Consider the following 15,995-nt stretch of genomic DNA (forward strand, 5'->3'; position numbering starts at 1 on the left):
CCTAGGCTAGCCAACGTTGGGGCCCTGGATGTATGACAGTTGTAGGAAATACACTTGTTGCAATGGCCAAAGGCCGCTCACCACTTCCAATGTCTCTTTGGGAAAGGAGGATGGTTGTCTGCGGAAGCGAGTGTCCCTCTTTCCTCAGACCGACGTCTGTGAAATGGATGCAGTCTTTTAAAGCCTCCGGCAGGACATCTCAGATCGTCTAGGGGCCGTCTGGGGAATCTGGCAATAACCTCCGTCAGCTGTACTCACTCAGTTGGGCAGGCTGGATTACTCCGGTGGCTGGATCGGCCCTGCGACCAGGCCTCAGTTCGATCGCTCAAAACACAGTCTCTCTCTGTTTCAGTAGACGAACATCAGTCTCTCCAAGAACTATTGCATAGAGCCTGTGTCTCAGTGGCAAACACACAGCTCTGACACAAGCTGTCTTAAATCACTCTGTGATGCAGATCTGTGTTCCCTGGTCACTGTTCCAGACTCCCTCTCCTCACTCTTCCTCCTGACTCCCCTCTCTCCTGGAACCTCCTGTCGCAAAGCCTCCTGGGAAATGCAGTTATCCAGCCCCTTGCTGTAGAAATGTATCTCTATGTCTGTTCTGTACTGCAGCCTCCAAATCTGTGCTCTCTGGCTCCACCTGCTGCAATATATATATATATCTACATCCTCTTAAATGGCTGAAAATCACAACAGGGCTACATTCTCCCCCTACTTAAAGTCTTTGGGGTCCCCCCCAAAGGGTAAACTGTATTTGTAAGTTCTACAGACAATATATAGTATGAAAGGCACATATAAAGTTTATACTAGACCATCTGAATACCTTTACTGCGCATAGATAGATGCAGTCTATGACAACGTCTAGCAAGTGGAGGGGGCAGAGGAACACTCCACCAAGGTGTGCTGATGGTCGGGATTGGACACAAGTCCTTTGATACCTTTGTGGTTAGGGTGGACACTTTGGGTGATCTGCGTACAGTAGTGATAGCTTCCTCTGTGCTGTTCCCTGGTGAGTCATAAGTGAGTCTCTGAGGAGGTCGCACCAGTCGTTTGGACCTTGATTCTAAAAACCCGGATGGGCCTTCATCTGCTAAGTCCTCTTCTACTTGCTGTGTTAACTGAGGGAATTCAGTTTCCTTTTCAACTGGCTCAACAGGGGTATCTTCTAGCACTGAGGTTTCCGGCAAGAGACTTTCTACTTGAGAGGGTACAGAATTATCCTCGTTTGCTTGAGGCACAAATTCAGGGGCATCTGGTCTCAGATTGCTCAAATCCGGCTCAGGAGTCATATAGTTGGATGAACATCCATAGGTTCAGATGGCCACATCCAACTCGGACACACATCTTCCTCATCGCTGTCGTCCTCACTTTCTCTTGTAGAAGGTGGCTGTTGGGACCGAGTAACAGGTGCTTGACGGGAAGTGGATGGAATGGGTGAAGGAGACTCATCTCTATCTGGTACCCGCACAGCTTCATTCAGAGGTAGGAGATGATTCCGATGCCAATTCTTCAGTGGCCCGGTCTTTCCCTCTGGTCGAATCTGGTACACTGGCAGGTCAGGCAATTGTTTACAGACGATGTAGATCTGAGAACTCCATCTATCAGCTAGTTTGTGCCTGGCCGAAGCACCCAAATTTCTTAATAGAACTCGATCACCTGGCTGTAAATCCTGTACCCGAACCCTCAAGTCATAGTTCCGTTTGTTTCTTTGTTCTCTACTCCCGGATGTCAAACGGGCCTTCTCAAATGCAGAAGCCAGGTTTCTCCTCAGTCTATCCACATAACCCTGGTGAGAGGCAATAGACGTCTGGTCAAGGGAGAGGCCAAAAGCTAAATCTACTGGTAATCGGGCTTCTCTTCCAAACATGAGGCGGTACGGTGAGTATCCTGTAACATCACTTTCTGTGCTATTGTAAGCATGCACAATGGTAGAGATATGCCGACTCCAGTGCTGTTTCTCCCTGATCGACAGTGTTCCCAACATATTGAGTAGAGTCCGATTGAATCTCTCCGGTTGTGCATCACCCTGGGGGTGATAGGGGGAGGTTCTTGACTTCTGAATCCCCAATAGATCCAAGAGCTGCCTGATGAGTCGACTTTCAAAGTCTCTGCCTTGATCAGAATGGATCCTCTGAGGTAGACCATAATGAACAAAGAACTTTTCTACTAGGACTTTGGCTACAGTAGGAGCACGTTGATCTTTGGTTGGAAAAGCTTGAGCATAACGGGTAAAGTGGTCTGTCACCACTAGGATATTTCCCTGTCCACTAGTGTCAGGCTCTAAGCACAGGAAGTCAATGCACACCAGGTCCATAGGCCCTTGACTCTGCAGATGGCTCATTGGAGCAGTCCTAGAAGGTAAAGTTTTCCTCTGGATACATCTTAGACAGGAATGGCAGTAGCTTTCAACTTCGGATCTCATGCAGGGCCAATAGAATCTGTCTCGGACCAGTTTAAAAGTTCTCTCTGCTCCTAAGTGACCATGGTCATCATGCAAAGCTTTCAGCACATTTTCTCTATGCTTCTCTGGGAGGAACAACTGCTGCTTTTCTTCTAAGTCATCCGAGGGGCCCCTTCGGTAGACCACCCCGTCTAGCAGTTTCAACCGTTCCCACTCTTTGTGGACCAGACGAGCCTCTTTTGGTGAATCGGTTAGTAGGAGCCCTCTTTGACCCGCTTTCATTGCTCTCAGAGTTAACCCGATCAAAGGATCTTCCGCCTGATCTACTCTCAGGTCCTTCTTCGTGAAAGTAGGCAGGCCCTCACTCCTCAGCTGTGTAGGGTTACAATACATTTTAGGGACACCGGCAGCCATGACTCCTATGGCCTCTGCTCCAATCATTCCTTTGGTTCGGCACTCCACCCCTTGGCATAGGGCTTGAACTCCATCTGGGGTCAAATGAGTCCACTCTGTTTCTGGGACCCCTGTGCTATAGGGTCTCCTAGATAAGGCATCCGCGTCTTGGTTATTGACCCCAGGGCGATATTTGAGGCTGAAGCGGAATCCTGACAGGGCAGCCAACCACGGTGCCCAGTGGCATCCAGTTTGGCCGTAGTGAGAATGTAAGGTGAGTGGGTTGTTGTCAGTTCTGACCACGAAAATTGGCCCCGTACAGGTAGTCTTTTAGTTTGTCCACCACTGTCCACTTCAAGGCCAGGAACTCCAACTTGTGAGTGGGGGTAATTCTTCTCAGAAGGGGTGAGACCCCGACTCACATATGCCACCGGTCTCAGGGAGGCCATCATATTCCTGGTATAGTACTCCTCCTAGCCCTTCTCTGCTAGCATCCACATGTAGTTCATAAGGCTTGGCAGGATCAGCGTAGGCAAGGACAGGAGCCTGTGTTAGACTTCCTTTCAATTGGAGGAAAGCTTTTTCACATTGGTCGGTCCATTCCTCCTGGATTGATTCACGAGGCTTCCTAGTTCCGTGGGCTGATGAACCCGGCTCAAAGGACATTGATTCATCTTCTGCTCCTTCCATTCTTAGAAGCGTTGTTCAGAGGCTGAGCTATCTTGGCAAACCCCTCTACGAACCTCCTATAGTATGAGCAGAATCCTAGGAAGGACCGGAGGTTCAGTAATATTACGAGGTCTCGGCCATGAAGCCACAGCTTCCAACTTCTTAGGATCAGTTTGATATGCCTTCTGCTGAAACACATGTCCCAGGTACGTGACTGAAGGCAGACAGAACTGACACTTCTCTAAGGAAAGTTTCAAATCCTTCTTCATGCAGCCGCTTTCAAGACCTTTTCAACCGCTGCTCATGTTCTTCCAGATGTTCTTCGAAGACTATTAGGTCATCTAGATACACTAGTACCTCGATCAGGTGCATGTCTCCCACCGTCTTTTCCATTAGTCGTTGGAAAGTTGCTGGGGCTCCTGTGAGGCCTTGGGCATTCTAATTAAACTCAAAGAATCCCAGTGGACAGATGAAAGCAGTCTTCTCTTTATCTTCAGGATGCATGGGTATCTGGTGATATCCACTTCGCAGGTCAAGTACACTAAACCACTTTGCTCCTGACAGACACTGTAAGGCATCTTCTATTCGAGGAAGTAGTGTATTGGTCGGGAATGGTTCTTTGGTTGAGTGTGCGGTAGTCTATGCACAAAGGATGGAACCGTTTTTTTCTTTGCGAACTACCACGATGGGTGAGGCATAAGGACTCCTGGATTCTTGGATTATCTGGTCCTTTCAATTCAGCCAGCTGTTCCCTTACGGTCATCTAGATCTCCCAATGGGACTCGCCGTGACCTTTTCTCGAAAGGGCTTGTCATCTTGGAGGCGAACGCGGTGCTGAGTGCTCCTAGCACACCCCCACATCAAACTCATCCTTGGAGAATAAATCTTGCCACTTGAGGAGCTGAGACTGAATTCGCTTCTTCCACTCAGGCGAGATAGGGGCATCTTTTGGATAGAAATCGTTCAGCTGGGATCTCTCTGTCTACTCCATCTATCAATTCAGTGGGTGAGAGGGGTGTGGCAGTGGCCACTTGTCCAATCGGCATCCGTGCCTTCAAGGTCACTGGGGAGTCTGACACATTGCATTACACTTACAGAGACTCTCCCACGGGGCCCGCTGTAGAGCTCTGGTGGATATTATCTCAGGCACCAATTCCACTCCAGATCTCTTCATATTTCTGGGATCAGTTTCCAGGACCACATAGGGGCCTGGTTGTGACCAATTCAACTTGACTGAGGCCGGAAACTAGTAATTTCTCCTGGCTGTAAGACCTTCTCTGCTCTTTCTAATCTCCAAAGCCGTCCCACTTCTGCAGGGGCCCTCTGTTCTTGAATAATCCGCTGGTAGATTGGCCGCAACATCGGGTGCATCTCCTCTGAAGTAGAACTCTCTTCCGTCACTGATGGAGTTAGAGGCGTCTCACCAAGTCAGTATTTGTTCCCACAATCATAGAACTTCGATTAGCTCCTGGTGGCGGGGACATACAATGGCTAAGGCGTCACAGACCCCTGGTTGTCCAACAGTTGCCGAACTGAACTCCAGCTTCACTTGTAGACATCCATCATATGGTAGCTTCTGAGTCCCAATACCCCAGATTTCGAGATCCTCTAACTCCATCAGGGGTAGAATGCTTCAATGCTTCTGTAGAAGTCCGGTAATCAGTGTTACTTGAGCACCTGAATCGAGGAGAGCCTTTGTGTAAACCCCTTCTACTTGAACTGGATAATGGGTGAAGGGCCTATCAACTGTCAGGGAACTTCTTCGGAGTAGTAGAAGGCATAGACCCAGTCGGCTGCACTCTAGCCCTCTTCCTCGCTTGTGGTGGTTGTTTTCTTCCCCCTTTCGGGTGTTTAGGTTGTGGTGTGCCTTGCCTCCCTCTGACACAGGACCAGACGCCAGGGGAGGGGATCTTTTTGTCGTAGCAGGTGAGGCTCTGGGTAAAGACTTGGGCCTCTTATTGGTTTATCCTGGGAATCAGAGCAGTCTTCAGTAGTTGGGCACCCAGTTTGCTCCCTCACTGGGGCCCTCTGTAGTTTCCCTGGACGGTCGATAACTTCCTCTTGCATTCGATGGGCTCGGACAGGTATTTTGGTAATGACCCACTCCTCGCAATTATAGCAGATGTTTGACGGTTTCTTGATAGGCACCCACCTGAGTAGTAGATTCAGGAACTGGTTCTGAAGTGACTTTTTCAAGGGGCGACTTGACACCTGCAGACAATAGGGTTAGCATTTGCATCAGCTGGGAACTTGAGCCGTTAATTGCTCCACTTCTGATTCCCATTCGACACATTGAGCGTTCGAACCTCAGCAGGAAATGAAAATCCTGAGCCCTTCTTTTTCTCCTCTAGGATAGCCTCTTCCTCCCTTACCATCTTAATGAGATCAGAGTATTGTAAAGAGGTACCCCCTTGTAAGGTCTTCAACTGGATCCAGATGGGATCGGACTCAGAGCGCCTCTCAGGATCTGTTTCATTCTAACTTGATCCATATCCCTGGCTTCTATTCCTTTCTTTAGTACAATCTGGTATAGCATTTTGTTTTAGTCGTCGAATATACTCGGAAAGCTGCTCATTTTCCCGTTGAATCATGTGTTCAAATAGGAAGATTAGATCTGTAGCTTTCTCTGTGCGCCCAAACTCATCTTGTAGCATGCGAAGATAGTCCATATGCTGTACAAGACTCCTGACTGAATTTCAATTTCGGATGGCTTCTGCTGCAACGCCTTTCAGACTTTCAGTAATGCGTTGTTTCTTTTGAGCCTCTGGAACATCCCATTCTCCAGTGCTTGCATAGCCTGTTCCATCAGGTTTCATACTCTTCTTCTCCAGGAGGTACAGGCTGCACTCCAGAAAAAATTCTCAACTTCCTGTAGCCATAGTTCACAGATGGCGAGGACATTTTCTAACGCTCTCTACCAGTTTTCCTATGTCCATGAAGAAGGAAGCTGGGGGGTAGTTAGTGGTTGGTACAGAAAGTGGTAGTTACTTCCACTGTGTCTGACATGGCCTGGCTTGGTCCCTCCAGACAACTTGCTGAGGTGAGTAGAGGGAATAACCGTGCTTGTTAACTTCTCCGGCTAGCTGGATGCTATCACCCTGGAAGCAGGTTGGGACTCCTTTCTTCCATTCTAGTAGGGCATAGGTATGGGAGACTTTTTGATCTATTTTCGTGTCTATTACAAACACTTCTGGTCAGGTGCTAGTGAAGTTACTGCTTGACGGATCTGTTCCTCTGTCCATTTGTCAGCAGGAATGTCCATTACTATACTCAGCCCTAATTGGCCATTTTGTTCTTTGCACCACTCTGCTGCGGTGTTGGATCCATTGCTGGCTCGTTTGTGCGGTTATCACTTTGCGAGAGGTATCAGAAGAAATCCCGGACGAGCACCCCCACGTGTAGCGCTCACACCCGAAGGAGCCGCTGAATTATCGGGTCTTCTGTCTCACCTCTGTGACACACCACAAACAATGAATCCACAGCACACCAGCACACCTTGTGAAGTTTTATAACAGATTTAATGACTGTGGGATAGAGCAAAAGCCCTTAATGTCTCCCCACTCTAATATATACAACTAATAACAGAATGAGATAATACGTTTAGATTGAATGCGATGAAACAGTAATATATCTATATACTTAGCAGTATCGACCCCACCCTAAACTACTGGCCAGTAGTACTGTCCTAGGCTAGCCAACGTTGGGGCCCTGGATGTATGACAGTTGTAGGAAATACACTTGTTGCAATGGCCAAAGGCCGCTCACCACTTCAATGTCTCTTTGGGAAAGGAGATGGTTGTCTGCGGAAGCGAGTGTCCCTCTTTCCTCAGACCGACGTCTGTGAAATGGATGCAGTCTTTTAAAGCCTCCGGCAGGACATCTCAGATCGTCTAGGGGCCGTCTGGGAATCTGGCAATAACCTCCGTCAGCTGTACTCACTCAGTTGGGCAGGCTGGATTACTCCGGGTGGCTGGATCGGCCCTGCGACCAGGCCTCAGTTCGATCGCTCAAAACACAGTCTCTCTCTGTTTCAGTAGACGAACATCAGTCTCTCCAAGAACTATTGCATAGAGCCTGTGTCTCAGTGGCAAACACACAGCTCTGACACAAGCTGTCTTAAATCACTCTGTGATGCAGATCTGTGTTCCCTGGTCACTGTTCCAGACTCCCTCTCCTCACTCTTCCTCCTGACACCCTCTCTCCTGGAACCTCCTGTCGCAAAGCCTCCTGGGAAATGCAGTTATCCAGCCCCTTGCGTAGAAATGTATCTCTATGTCTGTTCTGTACTGCAGCCTCCAAATCTGTGCTCTCTGGCTCCACCTGCTGCAATATATATATATATATATATATCTACATCCTCTTAAATGGCTGAAAATCACAACAGGGCTACAACATTTAGGTAATAAGGCAGGTCTGGTGATGTAATTGCTACTGCCATTTCAAATAATGACACCTTTAGGGTTATCCAGTGACATTATTCCAGTTTCCAGGTAGCACAGTGGCTTAGTGGTTAGCACTTCTACCTTGCAGCACTGGGGTCCTCAGTTAAAATTCCAAGCAGGACATTATCTGCATGGATCATGCTTGTTCTTTCCTGTACTTATGAAGTTTCCTTCTCACACTCCAAAGATATGCTAGAAGTTAAAGCGGAGTTCCCACCCAAAAGTGAAACTTCCGCTTTAATCCACTCCTTGCCCCCTTACATGCCACATTTGGCATGTAATCTTTTTTTTGGGGGGGGGGGGGGAAGTGAGGTCTTCAGGAGGAGTGGGACATCCTGTCCCACATCTTCCTTCCGCCCAGGGACCACTAGGCGATACGTCATATCGCCTTTTGGCGGCCCCCTTCCTGTAAGTGATCGCCTGGGACACGTGACAGGTTCCAGGCGATCGCCTGACCAATCACAGTGCGCAGCGCCGCTCGCGCATGTTCAGTGAGTGCCCAGCCGTGAAGCCGAAACCTGTCACGGCCGGGTGCCCACACTAGCAATGAGGACGCCGGCCGGAGAGGGGGGAAGAGGAGCAGAGCTCCTGCCAGCGCGTTGCTGGACCATGGAGGCAGGTGAGTGCATGTTTATTAAAAGCCAGCAGCTACACTTTTTTATAAACATTAAAAACACCTGAACTCCCCTTTAAGTCGGCCCTAGTGTACCTACGTATCTGTATGAATGCATGGGGGTAGGGACTTTAGATTGTAAGCTCCTTGAGGGCAGGAACTGATATGAATTTATAGTACTATGTTAATTGTTAACACTATAAAAATACCTACAATAAATATACTATTGGCTCCTAGCTGCATGAAGCTCTCCAAAGATGTCACTTTACATACACCTCCTAAAGGGGTTGTGAGGGCCTGCAAACTTCTGCTATATAAAATCCCATACACTTTGTCTAGAAACAATGTAGAGATGTTCCAGATGCCCAATTTGTATATAATAAACAAATAATGTATTAATAAGAATAAATAATAATAAGCCACTATTTTGCTTCTGTTATCAGAGCTAGTATTGGCGGGGCAAAGTGACCAACAGCCCAAGGCTCCAAACAGGCTGAAAAAACTCCTTCTTCACATGGGCTACAACCTCCCCTGTATCCAAAGACCATTAGTAGCATTATAATAACTTGTTTGCTCCTCTTTAGTAACTTCAGCAGTCTTTTATGCCTCATATGTGGTCCTTAATTATGCATCTTACCTTAAACCTTTTGTTTTTGTACGCTTGTACTGTATTTGACAGTCTAAACCAGGGGTGTCCAAACTTTTTTCAAGGAGGGCCAGATTTTATGAAGTGAACATGCGTGAGGGCCAACCGTTTTGCCTGACATTCTTTGAACCATTAAAATTAAATGCAAATGAACAAATACACTGCCCAACAAGAACTCTCTTGCCATTGTGGCTGTGTGTGTTGAAGAGCTGAGCTTTGGCGTGTTATTTGGATATACCGTATTTATCGCGTATAACACACACCTTCAGGAGGGAAGTTCCCATCTGCAGCCTCACCATTGCCATGAATGCAGCCTCAACATTGCTATGAATGTAGCCCCTGAATGCAGCCTCACCATTGACATGAATGCATCCTCACTATTGCCATTAGTGCAACCTGATCTATGCCCATCTGCAGCCTTGGAGGGCACAGGGAGGGGCCGGGACGAGCACCAACAGATTACATACAGTACAGGATTATCTCCTATTTACTCTGCAGCCTCTTAAATACAAAGTCCCGCCTCCTTTGATAGACAAAACAGTTGTCCAATGCCAGCCCAGGAGATGAGACTGCGTATTACCTGTTGACATCACCTGGTGGTACTGCCCACGTGTGACATCACTGATCGGTACATGCTGGGTTGGTGATGTCACATGGGGTGGTGCCACCATATGATGTCAACAGGTGGTCGAGCCCCTTACCTATTTAAGAACTGTCAGATGGCAGAGCAGGCAGATGGTGGCTAGCCTTCGTCACGGACAGAGCATTTTTTTTTCAAGGGTCCGGCGGTGGCGTGATTGACATAAGATCTACATCGAGAGACATCTTTTTTTTATTTTTAATAAAGGAACTGTCAAAAATTCTGTGTCCTTTTATTTCTTTTTGACACTTTATTGGTGAAGGGGTAGGGGTACTATGTACCTCATGCTCATTTACATACCACAGCCCAGGGTTGTGGGGAAGAGGCCATTGATCCCCTTTAACATGGTAAAAAGGTGCTCTGGAGCAGTACCCCTCTATTTTCAGAACATGGGGCCTGGTATGGTTTAAGGGGGAGGGGGGTGCTCGCTCGTCCCCGCTTTCCTGGCCTGGGCTGCATGCTTGGATAAAAGTCTTGTATGGATTTAGGGGGGGACCTTACGCCATTTAAAAAAAAAAATTGCCATGGGGTTCCCCTTAAAATCCATACCAGACCCAAAGGGCTTTTTTTCAAATTTTTCTATTGCCGGCAATGTTTTTTTTTTTTTTTCATTCAGCTGTCAGAGTGGGAAGCCCATTGACAGCTGATGACTAAGCTTTGCCCAATCAGGGCTTAGGATGCATTGTGCAGCACACAGTGCATTGTGGGGGAGCTCAATGATTGAACATCCCGCTGAGCATCCTGAAAATCAGGTGTTCAGGAACAGGTAAACTTTTGCTCAGCTCAAACTGTTCGCCCAAAAGTACAGAAGCCAGGGGTAAGGTATGATTTTTCATTATCTTATTTTATCAATTTCAGATAAGGGAAGAAGGCCTAGTGTTATAAGCACTTAGGGGTGTACTCACTTTTGTTGCCAGTGATTTTACTCTATTATACAAGCTGTACACTCACTACTTTACATTGTAGGAAAGTGTAATTTCTTCAATGTTGTCACATGAAAAGATATAATAAAATATTTACAAAAATGTGAGGGGTGTACTCACTTTTGTGAGATACTGTACATGTAAAACTTATGTAAGGAGATTTGTTTTATCCCTGAATATCAACTGAGGCTGTTCGCTTCACTGGGTATATGTGAGGGTTTACATCCACTTTAAAGCAGAATTAAACCCTCCTGTCCTTTACAGCCAAGGAATCTGCTTCTGTTTAAACTGCAACTGCCATGGTGCAGCACATGTGATCGGTTATGACACCAGCCATTTGATGGTTTGACAGTTTGGTTGAGGACACAAGCAAATGTGACAGTTAGCAATCCTGGCATTCCAGGAATGTAACTGTTTATTTAAACCGTTAAATGGATGGGTTTAGTTCTGCTTCATGATTTACTGCTGTTCAGGGGCTCTGGACTTCAGCAAAATGGCAGCCTCCAGCAAGAAGCAGGAACAATGCTGGAGGCAATGTACAGCACACACTAATTTTGGTAGCATAATTATTAATGTGGAATGTATGGGCCTAATCCTTAAAAGAGATACGACGGAGTAACTGCTGTTACTCCGTCGTATCCCTGGTCCTAACTATGGAACTGATCCACAGAATCAGTTTCCCATAGTTAGGACGAAGATCCGACATGTGTAATTGAATTACACTGTCGGATCTTAGGATGCAGTACCGCATCCGCCGCTGGGGCCATTTTGCATCGAAATGCCGCCTTGGGTATGCAAATTAGGACTTACGGAGGTCCATGAAGCTACGTTTTTTCTCCGTAAGTTTTATTTTGCAAACGCAAAATTAGGGCTGCTTTTACAAGGTGTAAACTGTTTACACCTTGTAAAAACAGACCTTTCTTGCTAGCGACGTTTTTTTTTTTAATTTTAACTTTTTTTTTTGGCGCCGTATCTTTATATTTACCCGACGCAACTTTATTGTCCCGTCGCAATCCACAAAGCCCGACGTAACGTAATTTCGCGCTATGCACGTCTGGAAAATGACGTCACGAGCATGCGCAGTACGGCCGGCGCGGGAGCGCGCCTCATTTAAATGGGAATCACCCCCTGGAGAAGAGGAACGCCTTGCGCCGGCCGGATTTAAGTTACACCGCTCAAAATTTCTAGGTAAGTGCTTTGTGGATCGGGCACTTAGGTAGAAATTTTGCGGCGGTGTAACTTAAATAGGAAAAATTACGTTACGCCCGCTGGCTGAGGATTTGGCCCTATGTTCCTTGCTAAAGAACATTATTTTTCATCAAGCTGTTATAGGTAAAGTTCTGCTTTGTTAAGTATGATTTCTTCTTTTCCAGTGAGATAGCTGGGGATGCTGTTAGATGTACATTCACATCTTCTATCAAAAAATAAAAATAAAGTATTTTAGGTAACTTCGAGAATACCTCTATTTCTTCTTCCCAGATGGTTTAGGCAGTTTAGCAGATTCTCATTAGAAGGGAAGGATATCCCTTATTATCATTAAAATGATGCTATCTCAATCTCAGATTTTTCTAACCCGCAGTCTTCAAATAATAAGAAAAAGTCTGTACAAAAATCTTATACTGGCTGCTATTGAAAAACTGATATTCCGGTAGGGGAAGGACAATAATGATTTTTATTCCATTTCAGGTTCAGTTTTCCTCTTATAATGCTTTACTTCACTTTCGCACATCGGGGAGCCTCTTAGGAGGATGTCTTACTCTCTGCAGGATTTTAGAGTTACTATTTTATTTTACTTTTTGACAAACCCGCCAGAGAGGGAGCATGACACCCTATTTTCATTTTATAACCGTAGGGAGGAAGTGGAAGCTTTGGCAAGGGTATCTTGCTGGAAGAGAAAAATGGAGCTTGTGGAGTACATCAATAGTTCTCAGCCCTATTAAAATATATATGAACCCAGTCACTAAAATTTCATATACTCTATAAATTGTATTTTCATACGTAGTTTTCAATATTTTTAAATCTTCAGCTTTTATTAAAATAGTACCTGGTGATTTGGCTTTGACATAGCTCCCAACTGTCCCCGATTTTGAGGGACTGTCCCCGATTTGGAGCAATGTCCCTCTTTCCTCCTCATTTGTCCCTAATTTTGGTCGGATCTATATAGTTGTATCAAAATTTACTTTGTAACTATCAAAAAGTGTTTTCCAGGGGCAAACCTTTAATCTGATTTCTAAATTGCTGCATTTGTAAATTCCAAAAGCCAATATAAAGGAGTAGAAGTGGTAAAAAAGGCACTTTAAGGGGGCGTGGCAATGGGGTGTGTCCTACGCCTGCATACTTTTGGTGATAGGTGTCCCTCATTCCCATCTCAAAAAGTTGGGAGCTATACTTTGAAGGTCCTCGTTCTGACACTTCCTGGTGTGGAGTGACAATGTTCTGTTTCCTAATTGTCACATGGGTTTCCATTGAAGACTACAAAGATTTTGTTTAACCCACATTACACAGGCATGCGACTGTCATGAAGCCCACCCTGAAAAAATGCAATGGAACCATTTCTGCAGTGCAGCGAGAGAGAGGAATTGGTTGTAGGAAATTCAGCAGCACTAATGCCGCGTACACACGATCATGATTTTTTCAAAAACGTCATTTAAAATGATCGTGTGTGGGCTTCACATAATTTTTCAGGTTCTGAAAAACGTAAAAAAACATCATCCGATTAGGGTTTACATTTACTTTAACCTCTTGCCGCCCGCCATATAGCAATATGATGATGGCAAAGTGGTTTAGTTATCTTGATCGGACATCCTATGATGTGATCAGGATAAAAAGCCGAAGCGCAGCAATCAGAGGTGCTGTGTGTCAGTCTGACACACTGCAACTCCAATCGTGGTATGAAACCTCTGACAGAGGCTTCATACCATGTGATCAGCTGTGGCCAATCACAGCTGATCATGGCGTGAACCAGGAAGTGATGGTAAATGGCTTTCCTCAGTTCAAGCTGACAAGAAGAGTCGATCGGCAGCTCTCTCTGTCAGAGGGGGGTCTGCGCTAATAACCAGGACATTAATTATCAGTGCAGCCCCCATCAGATGTTCCCATCAGCTTGCAATTAATGATCATCACCTGCCAGCCTGTGCCCCATAATAAAGGCCTGCCAGTGCTCATAAAAGTGGCAATCAGTGCCCACAACAGTGCCAATAAGTGCCCATAAAAGTGACAATCAGTGCCCCATCAGTAATGCCTGTCAGTGCCCTTCAGATGCCACTCAGTCATGCCTGTCAGTAGCTCCATATCAGTGCTGACTATTAAGTGCCACCTATCAGTGCCCATCAGTGCCGCCTATCAGTGCCACCTATCAGTGCCCATCAGTTTTTTTTTTCAAAATGTACAGTCTTTTTTTGTTTATAGCGCAAAAAATAAAAACTGCAGAGGTGATCAAATACCACCAAAAGAAAGCTCTGTTTGTGGGAAGAAAATTATATTTATTTTGGGTACAGTGTTGCATGACCGCACAATTGTCATTCAAAGTGCAACAGTGGTGAAAGCTGAAAAATTGTCATGGGCATGAAAGGGGGGAAAGTGCCCGGTATTGAAGTGGTTAAAGCACTTGACCATTTAACCAAACCAATGTTTAATTGTGACCCCTCAACACTCAACTACTCTTTGATATGGACATTTATTTTGCGACCCAAACTACCTTATACACTATGGGCCAGATTCAGGTAGCTCGGCGTATCGTTGAGCGGGCAGTTGTGCATCTCATATGCACTACGCCGACGTAACATTGAGAGGCAAGCTGAGAATTCACAAAGCACTTGCTCCCATATTTACGCCAGTGTAACGTAAATAGGCCGGCGTAAGCCCGCCTAATTCAAAGTAGGCAGGTAGTGGGCGTGTTGTATTAAAATGAATTGTGACCCCATGTAAATGAATGGCCGTACGAACGGTGCATGCGTGCGCATGCTCAGAACGTAACCTACGCCCCGGCCCCATTCACGTACGACTTACGTAAACTACGTAAAATACGACGGCTGTTCCGACGTCCAAACCTTAACATGACTTACCCCTGCTTTATGAGGGGTAAACTTACGCCGGACGTACGCCTTACGTAAACAGCGTAGATTACTGCGACGGGCGTAAGTACATTCGTAAATCGGCGTATCTTGCTCATTTACATATTCGACGCGTAAATCAACGGAAGTGCCCCTAGCGGCCAGAGTAAATATGCACCCAAGATACGACGGCGTAGGAGACTTACGTCGGTCGGATCAAGCCGAAATTCAGGTGTATCTTGCATTGAGAATAAGACGCATATATATACGACAGCGCATCCTAGAACTTACGCGGTGTACCAACAGATACGTTGGCGTAAGTTCTCTCTGAATCTGGCCCTATATAGGTAAATCTATTATGCTACTGTTAAGATGAATTTACAATAAATGGTGGATAATCAGTGTTCAGTACTTATTCTTCACGAGGGACTATCATGTGATGTTCGCTCATGAACTTTGAGTAACCCTCATTTGATTTTGCTCAGTAATGTTTTTAAGTTTTCAATATATGATATAATTTTTTAATGTTTTAATTTATATATATGTTTTAACTTATTTTTTACTCATCTACCTTTTTTGTTGTTCATGTAATTTGTTTTCACATACCTTGGGAAACCGAGGTCCATATACATATATGTTTTTTTAGGATTTTCACCATTATGAGCGCCACATTATTTTATATACTGTATTTATTGGCGTATAACACTCACTTTTTTACCCTGATAATAGAGGGTAAACTGTGCCTGCGTGTTATACGCAGGGGGCTGTGGAAAGTGTTTTTCCTGAAATTTCCCTCTTAAAGTTAGGGTGCGTGTTATACGCCTGTGCGTGTTATACGCCGATAAATGCGGTACATTTTTTTTTTTTTGGTAACTTAGCTGTCTCTATAAGCGCAGTTTTCAATTCTTCCATTTCTTATTGCACATAGATGACTGGCTAAGAAATCAGGTCAGCCCCTATAGAGGAACAGGGCCTGGAATAGAATTGTACTTTCTCATGGTCTTCTCTCTATGTCTACCAGAATAAATACCAAGACAGACTAGGTTCTACAAATCTTTTGTGCTCCTTGCATTTACAGCTTCACTGTGTTATCTATTTTCTTTAAAGTGTTTGTAAACCTCAGACATGAAATATGAACAAAGCATATCCCTATATAGTGTGTACTTGTCTCAATTAAGAGCACTATGTGTAATTTCTGTCTGCTGCCTCTTTCCTC

The 15,995-nt window shown here is 45.5% G+C and overlaps 1 protein-coding gene across 1 annotated transcript in view; it reads right to left on the reverse strand.

The window, feature by feature from the left end:
* Nucleotides 1–1,285: 1,285 nt before the first annotated feature.
* Nucleotides 1,286–15,995, reverse strand: part of LOC120928350 (ephrin type-A receptor 6-like) — a 566,085-nt gene continuing 551,375 nt past the window's right edge. The window contains exons 6-7 of the mRNA XM_040339448.1: nucleotides 5,616–5,674; nucleotides 1,286–1,807 (exon numbers count right to left, since the gene is read on the reverse strand). Coding sequence (XP_040195382.1) covers nucleotides 1,286–1,807; nucleotides 5,616–5,674 — 581 coding nt within the window. The remainder of the gene's footprint in view (nucleotides 1,808–5,615; nucleotides 5,675–15,995) is intronic.

The sequence above is a fragment of the Rana temporaria genome, chromosome 2, assembly GCF_905171775.1.
Source record: "Rana temporaria chromosome 2, aRanTem1.1, whole genome shotgun sequence".
Classification (NCBI taxonomy): domain Eukaryota; kingdom Metazoa; phylum Chordata; class Amphibia; order Anura; family Ranidae; genus Rana; species Rana temporaria.